The 24,533-nt window shown below is 42.8% G+C and overlaps 1 protein-coding gene across 2 annotated transcripts in view; it reads left to right on the top strand.

Annotated features, from left to right (window-relative positions):
- The first annotated feature begins 16,287 nt into the window (after nt 1-16,287).
- MEGF9 (multiple EGF-like-domains 9) overlaps nt 16,288-24,533 on the top strand; it is a 108,183-nt gene continuing 99,937 nt past the window's right edge. For both annotated transcript variants that reach the window (XR_550215.1, XM_008568767.1), the window contains exon 1: nt 16,288-16,993. Coding sequence is in view for 1 of the 2 variants with exons in the window: in XM_008568767.1 (XP_008566989.1) it covers nt 16,411-16,993 (583 nt within the window). In the remaining variant the exon portion in view is untranslated. The remainder of the gene's footprint in view (nt 16,994-24,533) is intronic.

Genomic DNA, 24,533 nt, shown 5'->3' with positions numbered 1-24,533 from the left:
TTCTCATGGTAATTATGCAATAAAAGCACAATTATTTACATTTCTTCTGCATGAGGAAATAGGAAAGGTTAGGAAATTTGCCCAAAGTCACATAATCCAGGACATGAAGAAACAGGTCTTTCTGATTACCTAGAGAGGTTAGGAAATTTGCCCAAAGTCACATAATCCAGGACATGAAGAAACAGGTCTTTCTGATTCCAAAGTTTGTGGTTTTCCTCTTACACCACATCCCCTTTCTTGCACTGCTCACTTTGAATTGCTAATGCTGCTTGTCACTGCCTTCACCATTGTCCAGCAAGCCCTAGAAGGCAGGTGGTGGCTCTGATATCAGGCCTGCCACCTCACTTCCCTGTATGGGGCCTGTTCCCAAGAGGCCAATTCTTTAGGTTTAATAGGAGTGAATCATTCCATGTGCAGGGATGCAGCTTGGAAAGTAAAAGCAGTATGTTTGTCCTATCCCTGCACATGGGACAGACCTGCTATCTCTCCTGGACAGGAGGTAAGGGTGCAGGTCATGCCTCCTTGAGGACTTGCAGATGTTTCCTGAGGCCCTGAGAGCATTTCTGCTTCTGAGCTGCCTTTGCTGCCACTGCCAGTTAATGCAAGCTGCTGGGAAAGCCAGCTTCATGCTTCAGCTGGTATGATGTCAACAACTGACTCTAGCCAGCTCTCTGGAAATTGTCCTGAAATATTAAGACCAATACAGGCCCACAAAGGATGAAGTCCCATCACTGGCTTGCCGTATTCTCACTGAAGACCAGCAAGATCTTTGTTGTAGAGACCGAAGTACCCGGGGGTTGAGACTGAGCTTGGCAGTCAGCTCTAGCTTTGAAAAACATGTCTACCACTTTCTAAATCTGTGTGCGTTGGGCAAGTTTCTCAACCTTTCTAAGCCTCAATTACTTCATCTGTAACAGGGAGTGATTGCCTCCTTAAGATTATGGATAAAAAGAGATAATGCATATAAGATTCTTGCCACCAAGTCTAGCACAGTGCCTGTATACAACAACACTAATAACAATAACAACAATACTAATTTTTATTATCAAACTATCCATAGTGGATTTTTGTTGTTTGCTGATACAGCTAATATGAGTTGGAAGAGCAGAACAGTCTTCTGGAAGAAGGTCATTTGAGCCAGATGGGTGGTTTTCCCTGGTCCAGGACAAGTCCTGCCTGAGAAATTGATCTCCCATCCTTTGGGTGTAAGCATGTGCTATTCTAGATCCCAACCCCAGGTGTTGAGCAACCCTGGGAAAGTACAGGCCTGGTCAGGGCTAGACTCCTACTTTCCTGAATCCCAGGCAGCAAATAATCATTTCTCTATCCTGACCGCCTAACACAGGATTGAGCAATTGGCAGTTATTAAAATTATGTATTATTTTTTGAGGAAAGTGACTAATAATTTTATATTAAATAATATTTAAAGTTAGAAAGCATTTTAAGTTTTATTAAATTTTCACATTTTATTTACATGATTTAAGTACACAAATATCCACAAAAAAGAACATGGATTTTATTTAAATATTTCTTGAGCTCTTCCAGTTTTCACCTGCAGGCTTCCAGGGAAGAACTGACTGACTTGTGCAGTTTTGGTTCCTAACATTTTCCCTGGACATACTTTTCCATGTCTTGACAAATGTCCTATTTGTCATTTTTAAGCTTGTCATAGTATTCCTTCCAACATGTGGGCCAGAGTTTCCTCATCCACCTTTCATTTGGCACCTAGGTAGTTCCTACTTTATGCTATTTTATATAATACTATCAACCTTTATTAAAATAAGGTTTAAAAAGAATCTTTGGAAATATTTCCTTAGGCCAAATCTCTAGAAGTGGACTCAGGTGCCAAAGGATAGGAATAGGTTTTCTTGTTTTTGTTACTTAAGGTTAGATCATCCTGAATAAAGATCAAACCAACTCACAGAGATTGTCCATGCATTCACTTCTGCACTAAAATGGGAAAGAAATACAGAAGCAGTGCCAGTGGGATGACAAGGCACTCTGCTGAGCCAGGCAGCATTCGCTGGAAGGGGCTGGACTTTTCTTTTCCATTGGAATCTTCTCAACTGATATCCCAGTCTTCTGTCAGTTTATTCAGGGTTCCCCAATCCCCACCTCAACTGNGTGGGATGACAAGGCACTCTGCTGAGCCAGGCAGCATTCGCTGGAAGGGGCTGGACTTTTCTTTTCCATTGGAATCTTCTCAACTGATATCCCAGTCTTCTGTCAGTTTATTCAGGGTTCCCCAATCCCCACCTCAACTGCCATTGCAGGAATTGTACGGTGGCAATTAACAGAGCTGGGCATGCTCTAGAATATTCTTATGCATTGGAACCTTCTCAACTGATATCCCAGTCTTCTGTCAGTTTATTCAGGGTTCCCCAATCCCCACCTCAACTCCCATTGCAGGAATTGTACGGTGGCAATTAACAGAGCTGGGCATGCTCTAGAATATTCTTATGAATTCCTAAGAATCAAATGCTTGCAGTGGGTGGGAATAAATGTTTTATCTGAACAAGGCAACAAGGCCTGGTAGAGGAGCCCAACACCAAACAGGCAGGCCCTGCCATCAACCTGCTGACTCAACAAGTACTCCCCTGACCTGGCTGGCAGGTGCTAAAATTATGCAGTTTTATTTTATTTATTTATTTATTTTTGGCAGCTGGCCGGTAAGGGGATCTGAACCCTTGACCTTGGTGTTATCAAGTGAGCTAACTGACCAGCCCATATTTCATAATTTTAGACGCATTCCTTCAGCTCAGGACTTTGACTTGATAACATCCAGGTCTCCTGGGAGAGGGCACTGTGCCATTTATATCCCAGGGTGAACTATTTTACCAGAGCTGACTTTGAGAACAGACTTGGTTGGGGAGGGTGGTGAAGAACCCCCATGAAGACCCTGAAAGCAAGGGCAGGAGCCCGTGCAGGAGATGAAGCTCAGAGTCTAACCTTCTATATTCCACAAAAACTCCTAGAAACCAGGCTTCCTTCTCTGGTTGCCTGTGACCTGGGGGGCTCCCCCAGTAGGGCAGTGTGCCTGGGGAGAGCAGCAGACAAGCCCTCCAAGGTTGTTTGGCCTGGTTGGAAACCTGGGATGGATGTTTTCTGTTGGATTTGAGATCTAAGCTGCAGGTTCCAGTGGACCTGCCCTTGGACCTCATGCCAGCCATACGGGCATGAGCAGCTGACATTCACAGGATCATCATGATGCTGCTGAGATTTCTGCTTTGCTGGGGCTCTAGTACTCTGGAAGTGGAATCATCACCATGATTTAACCTTTAGCCCAGTGCAGTAGGTTGTGGCTCTGATAAAAGCCTCCTCTCAGATTTTATCTTCTTTCGCACTTCCTCTCATTCACTGTATTCTACCCGTTCTGGCTTTTCTCTTCCTCAGACACATAATGAGCTTGTTTCTGTCTAAGAGACTTTGCACTTGCTGTTCCCTCTCCTCGGTCTTCCCGTGCCTGCCTCCTCATCTTCACTCAGGCTTCAGCTCAGTGAGCACCTTTTCCGAGAGGTCTTCCTTGACTATGCTAGTGAAAGTGACATGCCACCCCCGAGTCATTTTCTATCCCATTATCAGTGTTTTCTTCCTGGCACTGTCATTTCCTGAAATTATCTTATTTATTTATTGTCAGACTCCCTAACCAGAACACAAACTCCATGACAGTAGTGACAGAGGCTTTCTGCTCTCTGCCTAGAGCTGAGAACAGCAGCAGCATATGCCAGGGAATTGGCCAAGAATCCCAGGCAGAGCTGCCCTTGCTTTTCTTCATTGGACTTTATGATTTTTCTCCTATTGGCTTGTTATGGGAGAGAGCCAGGCAGAGCTGGGATGGGCTGAGCTGCATGCAGATCAGGGTTCCCACCTAACTTAGCAGCTTCACTTGTGGTGTGACCTGGGCCACATCCTTCCTGTCTTCAGAGGGAGCAGACTTGGTCTGTGGGGCTTCAGGGGGTTGGGCTGGACCCACGTGGCTGGGCTGGACCCAGTGGGCAGAAGTTCACAGAGACAGACTTTAGTTAAATACAAAAAGAACTTTTGAACAGGGATGACAGGAAACAGAATGATAACACAGCTGCTCACCTCGGCTAGCTCCACGCCTTGTCTATCCCCCCAGAGGGTGGCCCACTCAATATCCTCTGCCTTCGTGTGGCCTGCCCACCAACCTGCAAGCTCCTTGAGCTCATTGGTTCCTGTAACTACTTCCCAGCACAGAGGTTGGTGGTTCTGCTTTGCTGAGGGATGGTCTCTGTGGGCCATTTCAGCTCTCATTTCAGGGGCTTGGCTGAGAGCAGTTTATTTCTAATCCACTTTCTGTGGACTGCAGGGCCTCCAGAGAGGAGAGAGTGACAGACTGGGTTAAGCTGTTAATGGTGTGCCAGGGTTAAAGCTCAGTGACCCACAGTGCCAGTGCACTGGTTAGTGACCACATCCACCCACCTGCTATTTGCTTAGCACGGAAAGCTGATCATTTGAATCAGGAATGCAGAACTGAGAAGAAATATGCATTTCAGGCCTGGTTCCGCTGCCAAGTGATCATGTGAGCTTGAATACATCCTTTCCTTTTGAGCCTTGGTGTTTCTTTCTGGAAGTGTGAGAGTGTTTAGATTAGAGCTAGACACTTTCTAAAGCCCTCTCTTCTAACTCTAATATTCTAGAATTTTACCAGTGAACCTCAGATATGAAAAAATTAGACTCGTGGCAAGAGCTCGTGCCCAGACTCCGGTTCTTCAGCAGTTCATTTTTCTTAGTTGACAGACTGGAAAAGAACCAAGACCCCTGACCTCTGTCATCAGCAGCTCACGTCTTCTCGGTGTATGTTTATTCACAGCTGTGGCTGGGCAGATGACAGAAGTATGTGATCTGTCAGTGGACAGAGCTCGAGATGTCCGTCACAAGAGAGATGAGCTGAATACAGTCCACAAGCACCGTAGAGGCTGTCCCGCCAGCACCCCTGCCTGGCCTGCTCATCTGGAGGATAGGAGAGGGACTTTGTGTGTCTGCCTTTGACAGCATGGGGACTCCTTGGGCAGCATTTAGGCCAAGATCTCCCTGTATGTGGCAGCCTTGGGCAGGCCTCCCTATGGTCCTAAACCTGGAGCAGGAAGGAGGAGTCATGAAAAGGAGACTTTTCATGATATCTCATGATAATTTCATGATGTCATAGTTTTCACCACACTTTCCTGGAACTCATCTCAATCTGTCTTTGGCACAGCCATGGAGGAAGAGCAGGAAAGCCTAACTCTGAGTTCTGGGATCATTCTCTGTTGTGAGCCAGCTCTTTTTCTTTCACCCTGTGCAGTTCCTGTAGGAATGAAAGGCTCAGACAGCCCAACATTAGAGTAAACATTTCCCAAGCATCTTCTCTTAGCTAACTTCAACTTGGGAACTTGAAATTAAAATTTAACTTATTAACTTTTTTCTTTCTTCTTCTTCTTTTTAATTGACACTTAATAATTGTACATATTTATGGTGAATAGTGTGATATTTGGATACATGTATACAATATATATGAATGTATTAACATTTTAATGCTCTGTGCAATATACATACATACACAAACACAGGGTATAGATTCTCAGAGGAATAGGCTTTTCATGAAACATAAATCTTTTAGATCACTGCTATAGGGACTGATATACTGGTTTTAAGGGAATATATTTCTCATGTTTAAAAAATAAATAAATACTAAAGAAAAAAATCAGACATGGTCCCCGTTCTCAGGAGTTTGGATAAATTCTGTCACCCCTTTGAGTCCAAGTTCTGCAAAATGGAGTTAATGATCCCTGTCAGATTTGGTAAATAAAATTACAGGATACCTAGTTAAAATTGAATTTTAGATAAACAATGAATCATATTTTAATATTCATATGTCTCATGCAGTATTTGGGACATACTTATACTAACAAATTTTTCAATATTTATCTGAAATTCAAATTTAACTGGGCATCTCACATTTTATCTGGCAGCCCTACCACTGTTCAAACTAGTTTAGGATATTTATGGTATAGAAGGAATAACATGTGAATTAATAATGTATGAAAGTACTTTACAGTTTGCAGAGTTCTGTGTTTGGATTGTGTGACTTTGATGTAAAGGGGCCTCTTGCAGGCCTAGGAGTCTCTTCTCACTATGGAGATCCCAAGACATGAGGAGAAAGATCCAGTGCTACATCCACGTGAATATTTTTTATTCCATGACAGTGGATCCAAAACCAGTGGCAGAAGATGGAGCCTGGAGCAGCACAAGTGAGAAAGTCCTCACGGAAAACTCAAAATGGGACCCCCTAGGTAGTTAACTGCATCTACGTCTTCTGGCCACATCCTCAGAAGCATAGTGTCTAAGATACTGTTCAGACTACGCCTGGAGGATTAAAAAGGACAGGAATGGAGTAGATTCAAGGGGCCTGAAACCCGTGCCCTGGCAGAAACAGGAGAGATGAGAGGTGGTTGACCTGGAGATCTGTGGACTCAGGGGACATAAGCCACAGGCCTCCTATCCAGCCTGGGTCCTGCTTTCTGGAAGGTGTCATTTTGCTTTGGTAAGGGGCCCTGGGCAGACATTCCTTTTTGGCTGCTGTCTAGTCTGAAGAAGCAGAACACCAGCAGCAGCAGTAATTGTTTAAACTGTGAAGGCTGAAAAACCCTTAGAATCCCTACTCTTCCCTCCTTCCTCCTGAGAGATGGGAAAACTAACGACCAGGTTGGGGGAGTAACTCATCCAGACCATGTATCTGCTGCTTCTCAACTCAGGATCAGATGCACTTCAGCCCATCCTCTGCTGACACTCCCTCTGTCTGCTGGGCAGGCCCCCCAAGTAGCTGCTGTCCTCTGAGGCCAATAATCCAGAGATGCTGCTGAGAAACCTGAGTTTCTCACAGAGGGGAAATGCAGTCATTTAATAATGGTGATGATAATCTGCTTGGGGACAGTAGTTTATAGTTTGCAAAATACTTTCATGTCATTCATCTTACCGCCCATCAGCTCCCACCTTCCTGTACCCCACACCTACCACACTTGTTGTCAGCCCCTGAAAGTGCAGTGCTTTCCTACAGAGAGGCAGTTTGTGTGATGGTTACAGCCCAACTGCATGAGATTGAAGCTGGGCTCTGCCATCCTGAGTTGTGTGATCTTGGGCAAATTATATGACAGAGGTTAACTGTGCCTCAGTTTCCTCATCCATAAAATAGGGATGATAATAATAGTGTCTACCTCATAATGATTCATTTGTGCTTATAACGGTACGTAGCACATTGTTAGGACTTAACAAATGTCAGCTACTACTATTACTACTGTTATTATTTCAGAGCTCTGTTGCATGATCCTAAAGACCTTACCCTCCTTAAAGACTCAGCTCATATTCTTCTCTGCTAGGAAGACTTCTTTGATCCTTTCCCCCTCTGCAGAGTTAGATGTTCTCTAACACTTACTACGCTTATTTAAATGTACTGTATTTGCCTATTTTCAGGTCTGTCTCCCTGACTAAGCTGTGATCTTCATCCCTGTCTTTATCCCCAACACCAAGCATGGGGTCACGCAGACATATGTGCTTAACTGATATTTGTTGAATGAATGAATTAATTTGTGATCCCATTGATTCCCAAATCTAGGAGTCATTCTTGATTTCTGTCTTTTCCTCACTCCATACCCAGTTCAATAGCAAGTCTTGACAATACCACTTCCAAAACAGATCCCACATCTGTCTCTAGGACAGTCCAGGCCAGCATCTTCTCACACCTGGACAACTCAGCCTTCTCACTGATTTCTGTGCTTCTGGCCTTGCTGCCCTACGATCCACCCTCACCCCGCTACTTAAAACTCTCCCTTGACTTCTTATTGCTTTTAGAGCCCTGCATTATCCAGATTGCACCTCTCTCTCCTTCAAGTGCTTCAATGTGCTTTCCCTGTTCTGGTCTCCTTTCTGTTCCTCTCCCACCTCAAAGTCTTGCCCTTGCTGTTCCTTCCAGTTTTTGCAGTGTTGGCTCCTTCTTTTGATTTAAGGTCGAATGTTAGTCCTCAGAAAGTCTTTCCCTGACCGCTCTAAGGGTATGTCTCCAGTTATTCTGTGTCACAGCACCTTTTAAAAAATCTCCTTTGTAACATTTATTATAATCTGTAAATATTTTGATTATCCATTTATTTGTTAATTGACTATCTCACTCACTATATGAGGGTACTACAAAAAATTCGTGGAAAAATACAGTTAAAAGATAATACAAATCTTTCCATGAACCTTTTTTTTTTTTCCTTTTTGTCTTTTTTTTACTGACTGGCAACGGGATCGCAACCCTCGGTGCCACGCCCGCACCGCGCTCAGCCAGTGAGCGGGAACCGGTCTCCACATGGGATCCGAACCCTCGGCGGGAGCGCCGCCGCACTCCCAAGTGGCACACTCTCCAGTGCACCACCGGGCCGGCCCTTTCCATGAACTTTTTGAAGACCTTCGTATTGCAAGCACTATGAATGAACTTTCTTGTTTTCTTGTTCACTAGGGTATCTCTAGATCATTGCCTAATACATTTTTGCTGAATGAGTTAGTGCACCACCGGGCCGGCCCTTTCCATGAACTTTTTGAAGACCTTCGTATTGCAAGCACTATGAATGAACTTTTTTGTTTTCTTGTTCACTAGGGTATCTCTAGATCATTGCCTAATACATTTTTGCTGAATGAGTGAATGAAGTAATCCTACTAGCAACACAGTAAGTAGGCCAGTTATTATATGCTCATTTTACAGAAGACAAAAGCTGAAGCTTAGGAAGGTTCATTCTTGCCCTAGGTAAGAAACATAGGCTGGAAGGAGTGCAGCCAGGACCACTAGATCATGGAATTTTCCCGCCAGATCATTTCACCTTGAAGGGAGATAGACTCTGGGGTAGGAACCTAGCATGCTGATTCATAGGCTAATTACCCAACATGAGACCGGATGGCAGACATTCCAGTGTTCCTGCCTCTTAAAGAGGTAGTGCTGCCAGTATGTGGCTAAGGATTACATCTAATTCCAAATTCCAGACTGCACTTGAGGCGTTGCACACACCCAGTAAACACTCAATGGTCATAAGAAAAGTGCAGTGATTGTTTGAGAAAGGAAATCAGACCCACAGGCCTGAGAGGAGGCCTGTTCTACCAGGACTCTCTTCAGAGGCTGTTCTAATATGGGCCTGATGGAATGGGAATGATGCTTCTAGTTCCTTTACACTGATGTGGTTTAATTTGGAAGATTTTGTCATTCCTGAGGTCCCCACTGCTGTCTGACAGCAGACCCTGATTATTGTCATTATTTAAAATATCATCTTGGCCATTGATAATAAGCTGGCAGCAGGTGCCATTTCTGTGATTCTGGGAGGAAAGTTCCTGGAGAGGAAGCCTGGTACATAAGGAGACCTTGGGACCAGAAGTCAGAGGGTGGGAAGGCCCATGGGTATCTGGCCTTTAGGCTGTAGGCCTCTTGCTGGCCCTCAGCTGCCTTCTCTATGAGGAATGATTTGGGTCTGATGGTGGCCTGGGAGTCAGAAATTTTGGATCTGACTCCAGCTCTGTCACTAATTTGCAGTATGGGGTCTTGTCAAGGTGCTTTCCTTCTGTGGGTCTTGGTTTGTCATCTGTACAAGGACAGGTTTGGACGGGCTGATGCCTAAGTCCCCTTTCAGCTCTGATATTTGTTCTTCCTGTGGCCTTTTCAGAGAAACATTTGCTCCTCTTATTATTCAGCCCTCAGAAGTTAGAATGAAATTGACGTGGCTACCTCAAAATCGTTCAAGAAAGGGCATCTTAGTCCTAAAGGTTTAAGGATTTCTCAGGGGCACCTGAAGTAGAAAGAAAAGTCAAGTACACATTCCTGCCAAGCACTCTCTCAGTCCTAGATGCTGCCCTATGACAGGCACACACTCCTTTGGAGGAGGGCTGAGGTCACCGAAGTTGGGGAGTATGACTCCTCTGAGAGTCTAGAAGTTCTGGGCAGTTTGCTCCTCTTATTATTCAGCCCTCAGAAGTTAGAATGAAATTGATGTGGCTACCTCAAAATCGTTCAAGAAAGGGCATCTTAGTCCTAAAGGTTTAAGGATTTCTCAGGGGCACCTGAAGTAGAAAAAAAAGTCAAGTACACATTCCTGCCAAGCACTCTCTCAGTCCTAGATGCTGCCCTATGACAGGCACACACTCCTTTGGAAGAGGGCTGAGGTCACCGAAGTTGGGGAGTATGACTCCTCTGAGAGTCTAGAAGTTCTGGGCATTGAACCCCAAGGACATCATACCCTCCTGGCCTTGACCCACTATGTGAGGAAACAAAGGTTAGTGAAATCAGATATGTACCAATGTCTTCTGAGTATTCATTATGAAGCAGGCTCTAGTTCTTTCATTTATTAGCTTGGTGACCTTGGGCAAGTCATTTGACTACATTGAGTGACAATATACTGTCTTGCAAAGTGAGGACAATCATTCCTTCTACTTCACAACATAAGGTTAAAAGGGAAAATGGATGTGAATGTTTAGAACTGATGCCTGGCACATAACAGGTGCTCAGTAGATGTTAGTCACTGTTGTTGTTTTTATCATCATTATTATCACTACTACTACGACTACCGCCTTCCCTCCAGGGGTGTTGCAAAACTCAATGAAATAATGGTTGGGAAATCTCTGTGTGCTGTGCACCAGTCGGTAATCCCCTTTATTACAGTTATAGCAACCCAAGGGAAATAGTTATTTGTGAACCTCCAACCCTATTCCCCTCTCAAATGCTTCAAATTCTTTGCTCTGCAGCCAACTATGATGACGAGCGAGGGTTTGGCTTGGTGCCCACTGTGAGTGACGTTCTTCAGTAGATCTCCGAGAACTGTAGCAAATGCTTTTCTGGGCTTATTTTAGCATCAGAGGGACTTTGAAGCAAGGTTTGAACATCTAGCTTCATCATTTGGGTTGGTGCTTTGCAATTAATGTGGGTATACAACATAGGTCTTTCTTTCCTTCATCTTAAGAAGAGATCCCATGGGGGCAGATCAAGGATGTGGTTGGCAGACATATCCCCAGATGCAAATGAGTTATATTGTTGATTATTACTGACGTTGAGAGTAATATGTGCTCACTGTAAAAAAATTTGGAAAATGCAGAAAAGTATGAAAGAGAAAAAAATTTTTAAATGCCCATAATGCAATCACTCAGAAACAAGGAATGTTAACATTTTGGTGTATTTCCTTTTGGTCTTTATGAAATGCATATATTTTAATTTTACATAATTGGGGTCATTGTATAAATAGTCATATAAACTATTTTTTCACAATTTTATATTGCAAGAATTTCCTTTATGAATATCATTTTTATAGATGTATAGTATTTCAACCTAGAAACATCATAGAGCACAAAATACTTAACCAACCCTTTATTCTTAACAGTTTAGATTTTTCTAATTTTCATTATTATATATTGCACTAAGTTGAACATTTTTGTTCATAAATATTTACATCTGATTATGTGTTTCCACTGGATAGCTTTTTAAAAGTGGAAATGATGAGTTAAAGTATATAATACTTTTAAGGCTTCTTGGAAAGGTTGTATCACTTTACATTCCTGTCAACAGTGAGAGATACTCCCTTGCCAATAACAAGTATTACCAGTTTTTTAAAACTCTTGACAAATCAATAGGTGAAAAAATAGAAACTCATTGTCTCAATTTGTAATTCTTTGATTACTCACTTAAGTTGCATGTGCAGTATTTCATGTTTCTTAGTCATTTGTATTTCCCTTTCCATGAATTGTCTGTTAGTGTCCTTTGCTGGGCAGACTTTGTTAATAGTGGCCCCAAATAATCCTACAGTTGTCTGCAGAAGATGCCAAACCTTGCATTCAGCCACATCTGATAGGAGGCCAGGCTCCGGCAGGATTAGAAATAGTCCATGTCAGCATTGCTCTTTCAATGAAACCAGAAAGGGGAAAGTTTCCATGTTTTATTGGAATCTGGAAGATGAAGTTATTTTGCTGAGCCACATCTATCACATGCCTTCTTTTCTTTTCTTACTCTCAAAGCCTCTCTTTTCTTAAATGCTGCTCTAGCAGGAGGATTAAATTCGGTGCATGTGTGTCCTTTCTTTCAGTATGTGCTCACTGACCTCCTACTATGTGCAATGCACAATAGCCACATGAATGGACTGTGCAGTATAGAGAAAAGCCTAGATGGGTCAGGCAGATCTTGGGCAAGTTCCTTAATCTCTTGGAGGCTCAGTTTCCTCTTCTTTCAAGCACAGGTGATATCCCTACCTTTGTAGGATAAATGCATTATAAATGTAAAACTCCTGGAACAGTGTCTAACACCTCATAAGACTCCCTTTAGCTCAACAAACAAACAATTCTTGAGCCAATTCTGTGTATTTGACATTGTGCTGGGTGTGGAGTATAAAAAAGGAATCAGACTGGGCCCTTTACAACATCTCCATTGCCTAGGAAAAAGGTCAGACTGCTCATTGGCTCCAACAAGGCCCTCTCTGATCCCTACTCTTCTGTGGCTCCTCATTAAGCCGTGTGGCTCCAGGTGTCATGGGGGGGGGAGGGGTTGACAGCTCTCTTTAGAGCCCCAGGCCTTAGGCACAGTTCTGGGGCAATAGGAAAAGTGCCAATCAACATTCTGTTACACAGAGCTATAATTTTTATTTTCTTTTTTCTTCTTAACGTTTTATCATAAGTATTTTCCCTTTATAGTTAAAAGTGCCAGATGGAGTCAGCCAGCTTCAGTTTGATTTCTGGCTCTATTACTTACTGAGTGATCTTGGGCAAGTTGCCTTGTCTCTCTGTGCCCTAGTTTCTTTATCTGTAAAATGTGGATGATAATAATATATTGTAGACAATGTTTGTGTCACCCTAAAATTCATATGTTGAAATCCCAAGCCCCAATATGATGGTATTTGGAGGTGGAGCCATAGGGAAGTGATTAGTTCATAAGGGCAGAGCCCTGGTGAATGGGATTAGTGTCCTTATAAAAGAGACCCAGGGAGCTCCTCTGACTCTTCTACCATGCGAAGACACAATGAAAAGTTGGCCATTTGTAGGAATCAGGAAAAGGGCCCTCACCAGACACTGGATCTGCTGGCAGCTTGATCTTGGACTTCCCAGCCACTGGAACTGTGAGAAATAAATTTATGTTGTTTACAAGCCACCCAATCTATGGTAATTTGTTACAGCAGCCCAAACGGACTAAGACATAATAGTACCTACTTCCTGGGGTTCTTAGGATTGATTAAGCAAAGTAATTCATGTGTAGCTCTTAGTATAGTGTCTAGCACATAGTAAGAGCTCAATTATCTGTTATTAATATTTGTGATACTGTTTTCATAGTCACCCATACAATGACTTTATAGGATTAAGCTGAACAGATAAAATAATACCTTTACTTGAATATTAAAGGTATTTCCAATTTTTAAACACAAAATATTATTCCTAAGAAATAAAAAAATCATCTCATGGTTTAGAGAGAAAGATAAAAGCAAAGAAACAAATTTAAGAATTAAATGTTTAATGAATCAACCTTAATACATGTAAATTATCTTTTAAAAGAATTCAACATTTTCTATACATATTATAGGCAAATCATTCCATCTTAGAAGCCCTGGTCTTGGTGATCCTTACCTGAGGCAGATAGCTGGCCTGGATCACTTCAGCAAGGTCTTCTAGTCCTTCACTCTGATTCTCCTGGCAAAGAAGCTCCATCAGCTTCTCTTCCCTAGTGCCAGAGAATCTGTAATAGAGCATAGCTCAGAGCCAAATCAGCATTCAGTGATTCAGATATCATTTCGGCATACCTCCTAGGGCAACTGTCAGGCCATCTCACCTGATGGGGAAGTTATGGGACAGAGGTTTCTGCTCTGGTCCTTCAGCCAATAAGGCTCAAAGTTGGCAATGGTATAATTGAAATATGAACCTACACAGATTGAGCACCACGTGCCAGGCTCTGTAAAAACATTCTATTCAATACTCAGCTCAACTAAGTGAGAGAGGATTTATTGGCCCCATTTTATAGATGAGGAAACTGAGGCTCAGAGAGGTGAAGTGTTTCCTCCAAGGTCACACAGTTGGCAGTGTCATGACCCAGGTCTGCCTGACTCTAAAGACACACTCTCACCCCACAGGCACCACAGAATCTCTTTTCATTGTAGTTCAATGTAACCAGCATAGATTAGCACATATATGTATTGCCCCTGCTAGGTACTGAAAACAGAGAGATCAGCTGATGGAAGAGACAGACACATAAATCACAAGTTCTAGTATTAAGGCTGATGCATGCCTGTGAGAAGTAATAAAGCCATGTGGGCAGTTCAGTTTATCCTGTTGTATATATTTCTGAAAGCCATCCTTAATCCTTTTAGGATGAAGTAGGAGAGAGGTAGATTGAGAAATCAGGGCTGTAATCAGTTAATAACAAAGGGCAGTGGGGAAATGGGGAGAGAGAGATTAATTCCGACTCAGAAATCCAGGAACGTCTCTTAGAGAATGTGGCATTTTGGTTGGAGTTCGAGGGGCCGAGAGGAATCAGCGAGATAATATGGAGAGGGGGCAAAACCTGTCTACCCCTTTCACAAAGATAAGTAAAAATAGAACCTTGGTTAGAGCTTGCTAAATATTGGTTTTGAAAACAGAGCATTCACACACACCCCTCCCATTCTGCCTCCCCTTACATACATAAACAGACCTATTAAGACACACCCATAGATAACCACAGATCCAAAACCAGGAAAAAATGTATAAAACACACAACAGTACAGATGTACAGATTATTAAGACACATAACATACGAAAATAAATACTAGTTCCCATACTCATAAATTCACAAAGATGCATATAATACTCATACTCACAGACTCACAAACATGTTTATGCTTTCATGTACAAGCACATACATATCCTCTCCCCACCCACTACTCATGCAAATAAATGCATGCTTTCGTTAACATACACAGGTTCATACACAAATCTCATCCTGCCTGTCTGGTTAGAGGCCAATGACTAATGGGAAACCATGCACAAAGGCAAGCTTCAGGCAGAGGAGGCCGGGACTGGGTAAACGGTGGGGCTGGGGTTAAGCCCTGTCAGATGACAAACCCGCCCTCCCGGGCTCCCCCTGGAAGCTGCTGAGCCAAGGCAGCAGCGCCTGACCTAGCTCTAGCCGATGGTGAGAGGCTGCGCGTCCGAATTCCAGTTTCATTCAGGGCTTAGTGTCATCCAGGGTCAAGCTCTGCTGTCACTCCCACCCCAGGCCCTGCAACAGCCAGGAGGCTCTGGGGACACAGTGGGACCGGGGTCTGCTTTCTAACCCTTAGCTCCTCCTGACACAGTACACTGAGAGTTAGCATTAACGAGGGTTCACAACGGTGGGCCAGACAATAGATTAAACCCTTTATGTATTTTACTTAATTTTCACAACAGCTTCGTGAGGCTTGAGGGTGTCCTATTATCTCCATTTTAGAGGTGAGAGAACTGCGCTCAGACCACAAAACCACTCAGCGAGAGACATGAAGCCGAGGTTCAACCCCAACAGATCCTGTTCTTCCTCGGGTTTGGGTAAAGTGCACATGAGCCTGCCTCCTCCACGCAGGACGTCTGCACCTTCGGCTCTTGGCGAGTCTCCAGACGCCGCTGTCCAGCCTGGCACAGAGCCTGGCCCACAGCAGGTGTCTGATGACGGCGTGGGTCTTGGTTCAGTGAGGCCTTCAGTAAGGGCCTCAGTTTCCCCATCTCTGAAATGGGAATGGCAGCGCAGACCTCGCAGGGCCGAGGCCAGGCTCTCTTGGGCAACAGAGGGAATGATGAGCTCTACATCCTCGCTGCTGTCGCCCTCGCCCATCATGGGGCTCCAGTTCGTCCCCGACCTAGCCCGGGTGAGGCGCCGGCGCCCCATTGTTCAGAAGAACGGGGATACTCCCGAAAGCGGATCCCCCGCCCTAGGTCGCTCTCGCAGCCCAGGGGATCATACGACTTGGCCCGGCGTCTGCCGCGAGGGGCGCGTCCTTTGTCTGCTCCACGGTGCCCGGTGCCCGTGGCCCGCGCCCCGCTTCTTGGGCAGACAAAGCCGGGGCCGCTGCGAGCCCGGCCGGCTGGAGAGGGGCTCGTACCACCCTCCTCCCGCCTTACGTACCGCCCCCGCCCCTCGACGTCTTCTGATTGGCCCGCTGGGCTACAAAGAGGCCGGGAAGCGATGGGTCACGTGGGCTAGCGTGGCCTCCCATTGGTTGGGCGCGGCTGCCAGTCGAGGAGGGCGGGCTGTCCGCGCTCGGCCGGGTCGCTCCCTCTGCTCTGGGGCCCGCCCGCGGGGCCGGCCGCCTGTCAGAGGGAGGTGGCGATGGTGCGCTCGGTGTCGGCGGTGGCTGCGGCGCCTTCCTCGGTCGGTGCGCAGGGAGGAGAAGATGACTGACCAACCGACTGGCTGAATGAATGAATGGCGGACCCGAGCGCGCCATGAGGAGCCTGCCGAGCCTGGGCGGCCTCGCCCTGTTGTGCTGCGCCGCTGCCGCCGCCGCCTCAGCCGCCGCGGCGGGGAATGTCACCGGTGGCGGCGGGGCCACGGGGCAGGTGGACGCGTCCCCGGGCCCGGGGCTGCGGGGCGAGCCCAGCTATCCCTTCCCTAAGGCGACGACTCCCACGACCCAGGCCCCACGGACCGGACCCCCGAGCGCTACCCCGCACCGATCCCTGGCTGCGACCTCTCCAGCCCAGTCCCCGGAGACCAGCCCTCTTCGGGCGACGGCCGGACCCGCTCCGACCACCGTTCAGACGCCGCCTGCCCCCTCGCCAACCACCCCTCCGGCGGTGGAACGCACTCCGACCACCCCTCGGGCGCCGACCAGACCCGCGCCGGCCACCCTCTCGACAACCACTGGCCCGGCGCCGACCACCGCTGTAGCAACCACCGTTCCGGCGCCCGCCACTCCCCGGACCCCGACTCTCGTTCTCCCCAGCACCAGCAGCGCCTCGTCCACCCCACCTGCCACCGAGGCTCCCTCCCCTCCTCCCTCAGGTGAGTCCCAGCGCTTCCTCGCTGGCAGGACCCTCCCCCGCGGCTGCCCATCCTTACCCAGTCCACAGCATCTAGGGATGGGCTATTGGCCGGAATTGATCGTTTCTTGCCCCAAAGGCTCCCCAGATTTCGGCTCCCAAGGGAGGTCCAAGCTCCAGCTAGCCCCCACCCCCATCTGGATAGTCGTTTGTCCCCCCTGGGCTGTGCTCCCTCGGGAGGGGGCAGCTGCTGTATGGAAGGCATCGCATCTCCTTCCAAACAGGGCTTTCTGGCCTTTGTCAAAGACCCAGAATGGACACAAACTTTTGGGGTTGATTTACTCACCCAGGCTTTCCGCTTGGGTTATTTGGGGAATTTTGAAAGCCAGCATAGCATTCAACGAATGGGTCAGAAGCTATGTAAAGGGTTCCTCCCAAAGCCCCAGTTTCCTTGCTCATTTCTTTTTGTTTATGTAGATATCAGATGTGTGTGGGTGACAGGTGGAAGAGATATTGAGAGGATTTTGTTTACAAAGAGTATAGTACAGACCACTTCAAAACAAAAAATAAAAAAAGGTAATTCATGTTTTCCCTGAAAATAAGTGGATTCAGTAGGTCATTTGGGACAGGTGTGTATCTAGGTTGAGCACATTTATAAATTGGGTTAAGTCCTTTCGTTGCACCATTTTTTTCTTCCTCAATTACAAGGTCAATATGTTTGGGCAAATACACAATTTAAGCAGGGATGCCCACTTTTGTCCCCTTAAGCTAGAATGTTCAATTTTGCTGATGCTGATAAATGCTAGTTTGTGTTTGAGTCCACATAGAAAATAAGGCTCTTCTTCCTGCTGGTTGAAATCTTCAAGCGAAGTTAGAGACAACTCCTATTCTTTCCCTTTTTATATCTAAAGTGGGTCTAGAACTCAACAAATATAATCTACTTTGTCAAGAGGTTAGGCAACAGTTTCTGAGTTCTTTTGCTTTGAGTTAGTTGGAGATTTGTCCAAACCATTTGTCTAGTTGTTTCTCTGACCTAATTCTTAGGCTTTGTAATTTACTGTGGAGTCAGGTATGGACTTTGGACTATAATTGAGTTTGTAGAGAATTTTCCCACATGGTTATTAGCCTTAATACTGTATTGAATCTTGGGTTGGTGCTTGGCAATGACATAAGAAGGAATACAGATTATTCACCCATAAAAAAGCCAAGTTTGCATCTCTTTCAGCTTCAAGGAGTGTATTAACTAGCTGGGTTTTATTGGTAACCCTTTTTGGCTTTCGTATGGAGAGATTGACATATTACTGAGGGACAAGAAGCACAGTGGTTGAGAGTATGGATTCCATTCTTAGATTTGAATCCTAGCTCTGCCCCTGAATAGCTATGTAAGCTTGAGCAAGTCACTTACCTCTCTGGCCTGTTTCTTCAACTGTGAAATGAAGATAATAATAGTATGTACCTCGTAGGATTGCTGTGAAGGTTAAATAAGTTAATACATTTATAGAGCTTACAACAGTTCCAGAATAAGCACCGTGTGTTAGTTATGTTTATAACCAGGCTTTTGTGTGTGTGTGTATAGAAAGCATTTGAGAGGGTCAGCCCATGGCTTACTTGGGAGAGTGTGGTGCTGATAACACCAAGGCCATGGTTTGGATCCCTATATAGGGATGGCCGGTTAGCTCACATGAGAGAGTCTGGTGCTGACAACACCAAGTCAAGGGTTAAGATCCCCTTACCGATCATCTTTTAAAAAAAAAAAGAAAGAAAGCATTTGAGGAAGCTAGTAGGGACTTGTGGTTATTTTTATTTGTTTTAGTAAAATATAATAGAAAAATGATGAAAATGATGAATTAGATTATCTGGAGTTTCAAGCACATAGAATTAGCAAGATCACTTACTTTGGTTAATATCTGATAAACAAGTCTGTGTAATTGATATTATTTTACTCTTATTATCTTTGTATTGTTATTTTTAAATCACAGAGATAATTCTTACTGGCCAATAATACAAACAACTAGAATTATACAAAGAAAAAAGTGAAAGTCACTCCTTCACTGCCTCCTAGTTCCAGTCAGTCTTAGAAGTCACTGTTGTTACCAGTTTGTCAGATCTTTTTTTCAAACATTTTTCTGGGCATATATGAATATACACACAGAGTATGTTTAAAATTGTTTTTAAAAAATAAAAATGGAGGGCCGGCCTGGTGGCGCACTGCCACAGTGCGCCGCTTGGGAGCGCGGTGGTGCTCCCACCGAGGGTTCGGATCCCACATACAGACCGGCCACTCACTGGCTGAGCGAGGTGCGGGCGCAACACCGAGGGTTGCGATCCCGTTGCCGGTCACGAAAAAAATAAAATAAAATAAAATAAAATAAAATAAAAAATAAAAATGGAATAATTCTTTACATATTGTTTTACGACTTGCTGTATTCACTTAAGTATGTATAATGGACTTTTCTTCATGTCAGTACCTAGGGTCAACCTTATTCTTTTGAATAGTTGCATTTTCCATTATAAGAGTGTATCATAATTTATTTAACTAATCCCTTATTTGTGGACACTTAGATTGCTTAAAATAAAATAAAATAAAATAAAATAAAAAATAAAAATGGAATAATTCTTTACATATTGTTTTACGACTTGCTGTATTCACTTAAGTATGTATAATGGACTTTTCTTCATGTCAGTACCTAGGGTCAACCTTATTCTTTTGAATAGTTGCATTTTCCATTATAAGAGTGTATCATAATTTATTTAACTAATCCCTTATTTGTGGACACTTAGATTGCTTCTGAGCTTCACTTTAAAAAGCACAGAGAAGAATGTGTTCTTGTTAAGTCCATCACGTATTTATTATATTCTCTAATACAATGTCTGGAGTTTCTTAGAATCCAAATCAATTGCAATAGAAGTAAAGCTGGACTGATTAATATTTGCCATCTGAACTGTCATTGCAGACATTTAGTAATTTCCATGAACTAACGTATACTTGTGTCTGTGATGGACTTGGGGTGACAAAAGTTTTATAAGGATGTTCAACTTCAGTAACTCTATTGTGTTTTAAGTATTCTGCATTTTTTATTTTTCTTTGAATTTGCTCTGGATTGCCTGTGTCTAGTTCTCAGCAGCTGAACTGACTTTGTGGGCCTATTGATAGGCAATTTCAGCTTTACAGTCATATAATCAAGTATGGACTTTTTATGTAAGCATGGGCTCCAGTCTACTTCAAACAGTAAACATGTCCCTTTGACACAAAGAAAGCTTCTAATTGAATTTGAGAGAACTAGTTTGGCTTGCAAAGTTGTATTCCCTGGCATTTGGGAAGATAATTGTACAGGTTTTTAAAAATTTTTGTTTGTTAATTTTTTATTTCAATGTCCCTGTAAGGACTGAGTGCCATTGATAATATGTTATTTGACTGGAAAGGTTTTAAACTGTTTTTCAATTAATAAGAAATCTTTCATGGACATCTAACTGAGAGCTCTTGCCTGCTCTTCATTTAGGGCCCTCTTATTTACAGGGACACTGATCTGCAAACTGAAACTAATTGCCCAGTATGTAGGCACTTTCCTCCCACAAACCTGGCAAAACATTCGCCTTATTGGTTGGCTGCATATAGCATTAAGAAGGGTTCAGGGAGATCTGTGATACTAGACAGTAATAATAATCAACATTAAGTTACTGAGGTAATGACAAACGTTTGATTTTTAAAATTATGGACCTTTAGGGCTACATAGGATATTAGAAGCCAGTACCTCCTCACATGGCTCTACATTTAAAAAAATTCTTTCATAGGCTTAGCTGAAATATTTTTCCCTGTAGTTCAAACTGACTGGTCTGGTTCTGCCCTTTGGGGCCATGCAAAACAAGTCTGCTTTCTCTGCGCCATTATAGTTCTTCAGGGATTTGGGGTATGACCATGCTTCTTTGAAACTGGGCTAAACAACTTCAGCTCCTTCAGTTTGTCTTTATGTCACATGGTTTCAACTTTTCTCATTATCCTGGCCACCCCTCTTCTGGGCTTTTTCAGGCTTTCTCTGGCTACCCGAAAATGTAGAACAGAGCTGAATATAATACTCCAGATGTACTCTAACTAGCTTGTAGCAGAGAGGCAGTTACCTTGTTCTTTTGGGATGTGATACTGCTACTGATGTAGTTCATCCCTAATCACAGTACCTTTTTTGGCAGCCACATTATGTTGTTGACTCATTGAGTTCATTAAGATAGCTAAGTTTTTTGTTTTTTTTTAAACATGTGCTAGATGAGTGTTCCTTCATTCTGGATGTGGAAATTCTTGTCATTTTCTAAAGTATAATCTGAGACATTCACTAAATTTATGACTGATTGTGTTAGATTCAAGTCATTCTTTTAGGTCCCAAGTCTGTCAGTGTATACCACCCAGTTTATTCACATTTACCTACAGGGTGTTCCTATAGACAGAGTCTAAGGACATGTTAGGGCAGATAACTCTTACCTCACAGGGGAGAGTAAATTTATGGATGATAGAACAGTTTGGAAGGGAAGGGATAATAGTTTAGATTAGTTCTCAAGGATCTCTTTCCGCTCTAAAGTTTTGTGATGATTTGGTATGGATGATTTAAGGCACATTTACATCCCCCCAAAAGCTTTACTTATTTGTGATCTAAGTTTTGAGAATAGACTTTGTTTAAGCCCTGTGGGAATGAGGGGGTCCCACAGGCCTCAATCCCGCTCCTCCTTCTTCCTCTTTCTTCCATCCCATTTCCTTCCCCTTTCCCTTCTTCCCCTCCCTGCCAACTGCTCCACAACAACATCATAGAATGTAAAAAAATAATAATAATATTAAAACATAAATAAATAATTCAAATAATCTTCCAAAAAAAAAAAAAGAGCAAGTCCTAGAATTTAGAGCTTGAAAACTCTACTATGACATGTAAATAAAATATTACAAATGGATTCTACTTGAAAGGAACATTCTAGGAATACAGGGCCCTCCTAACTACTGGGAAATGTTTTCTTCATCATAATCTGCTCTACTACTAGATTCAGGATCTTATTTCCTTGTGGTTATTTAAGAAGATTCCATTTATTTTAAGGAAACAGAAATTATTCAGGATCCAAAAGTAATATAGGTCCACAATCTTCTATTAAAAACCTTCGGGGCTGGGGGTTGGCCAGTTTTCTCAATTAGAGTGCAGTGTTGTAACACCAAGGTCAAGGGTTCGGATCCTTGTACCAGCTGTCCGCCAAAAAGAAAACAAAAAACAAAAAATGCCTGTGGGGTTGGATGTGTTTTAGAATTTAGAATTTTAGAATTTTTCAGAGTTTAGGAAGTTAATAAATACATGCTAGGGAAGCTGGGGCAGCATCCTGTAATCAAATACATTAAGATACACACAGTAAAATTCATGTATATTTGCACTGAGTGGATAAATAAAGACTAGAAGTAGCCTTGCATTGTCTTAGGTCAGGTTTTGCTGCCACTTGCATTCAGGGCAGGCCAGGCCAGGTATTTGCCACCAAATGAGTTACAGAAAAATTTTTGGTTTTAGAGCTTCTGGTATTTAGCATCAGGTTTGACAGATAGATTGTGGACCACTGTTACAGTAATTGCAAACACACTTACTGCATTCCTGGCACTGTTCTAATTGCCTTACATATATTGACTCATTTAATCCTCAGAACAGTTAGGTACAATTGAATTAGGTACCATTATCCTTATTTTATACAGGAGGAAACTGAGGCTCAGAGAAGTCCATCTATGGTGGAACCTAGATTTAAACCCAGTCAGTTTGGCTCCAGAATCCATATTATTGGCATTTAAAGAAATATAGTTGCTTAAAAGAGTAGGAAATCATTTTGCTAAAAATATTTGTCCTGGGATATTAACCTGAGAAAATTTCTGTTCTGTGGCATTTACTCTCTTCACTCCATTGAGTGCTATTCACTTCCTCAAATTTTGTTTTATAATGTTTTACGACTGTGATATTAAATTATAGCTCTTATTTTTCCTTTGATTAGATTCTAAGCTGGTCTGTGATGGAGAAATTTGTTTGTATTCTTTTTAGGGTCAGTACTTTAAAATTTACTATATCTTATTCCTGGCTTATGTGTCTAGCTTTCTGCAGAAATTCCTTAGTCTGATTAGTTTCTGGAACAGCATAAACTCCAGAACATTAGTTTCAAATCTTCTGAATTATGTCCCCAGGAAGCCTTGTGGCTAGTTGGAAATTTACACATTGAAATAATCTGACTAGATCTTTTTATCTTGATTTTTTTTAAAGACCCATAAAATTAAAGTGCGCATTACTTTTCATCTCACCATTTCTAAACAAAAATTTACACATTGAAATAATCTGACTAGATCTTTTTATCTTGATTTTTTTTTAAAGACCCATAAAATTAAAGTGCGCATTACTTTTCATCTCACCATTTCTAAACATGTATATGTATGTATATAAACTTCCAGATGTCCTGGCACTCTTGTAAAAAGAATGGAAGAAAAGTATCATAGTGCCATTTTTACTGATGGGTAAATTATGGGTGGAGAGATTACTGCTCTAGGGCATTTAATAGATCAGAAGAAAACAGAAATAGAAAACCTTGTTTAGGTGAAAGACAGTGTTAGATGATATTTTTAGTTATAATTAGCTTTAATCTACACTTTTTGCCTTGATCTTGATTTTTGTTTATTTTCTTTAGGTGTGATATAAAAATCTTTCTTACTAATGTTGACATTATATTACAGGCACCTCTTCTGTGATCACTTAGTCTTTTTTCAAGTACAGTATATATTTTGATTCATCCATTTTTCTCTATAAATAACTACCCTAACTGCACTGGTAAATGTAAAAGGAGAATTTTTTTAAATTGTGATGAAAAATAAAGATTATGTCTGAATACATATGTCTTTGAATCACAGTAAAGGTTTACTTAAATAATTATCCTTTTAGGTATATCTGTCTAAGTACATGTTATAAATTTGTGTCAAAATAATCCCTGTAGTAACGCCACTGTATTACAGATAATTATTATCAGAAGAAATCTTTCTCTATTACTTTTTCTTCATTAAAAAAATCTTTCTTCCATTCTCCTTTCTCATTTTCTCTATTTAAATTCCTCCGTATGGTCCTTCAAGTTCTTCTCACTCTTGTCTCTTATTCTTAGCCCCATTCATTCTTTCTGTGATCTTTAAGGAACCAAATTACCCTCTCTATTTAACAATTTACCACTTTGTTCTCCTTTGGTGCCTCCTCAAAGCTTAATTCTTCCAAGAGGTCTTTCTAGATGAACAAAAGGTCCTTGAAGATGTCCTAGTATCAGGGAGCGCAGGGTTGAACACTTTGCACTCAGAACAAAACCTGTCTTTTTCTGTGACTTTGACTTTTTTCCTATTGATTTGATTTTAGTACATTTAATTTAGATTATTAAGCCCTCTTAATAAGAAAATGTCATCATTTATACAATATTCAGGACATGGTATTAATTCTCTCTTTTTGAAAAAAAAATGGAGAAAAGATTTCCATTTTGCTCTGGGCCTTATTTTTTGCTCAGCTCCCCGCCCCCCCCCCCCCCCCCCCCCCCCT

The sequence above is a fragment of the Galeopterus variegatus genome, unplaced genomic scaffold (assembly GCF_000696425.1).
Source record: "Galeopterus variegatus unplaced genomic scaffold, G_variegatus-3.0.2 Scaffold439, whole genome shotgun sequence".
In the NCBI taxonomy this organism is placed as follows: Eukaryota; Metazoa; Chordata; class Mammalia; order Dermoptera; family Cynocephalidae; genus Galeopterus; species Galeopterus variegatus.
Note: the sequence above shows the minus strand (reverse complement) of the source record. Positions and strands in the feature narration are given on the sequence as shown.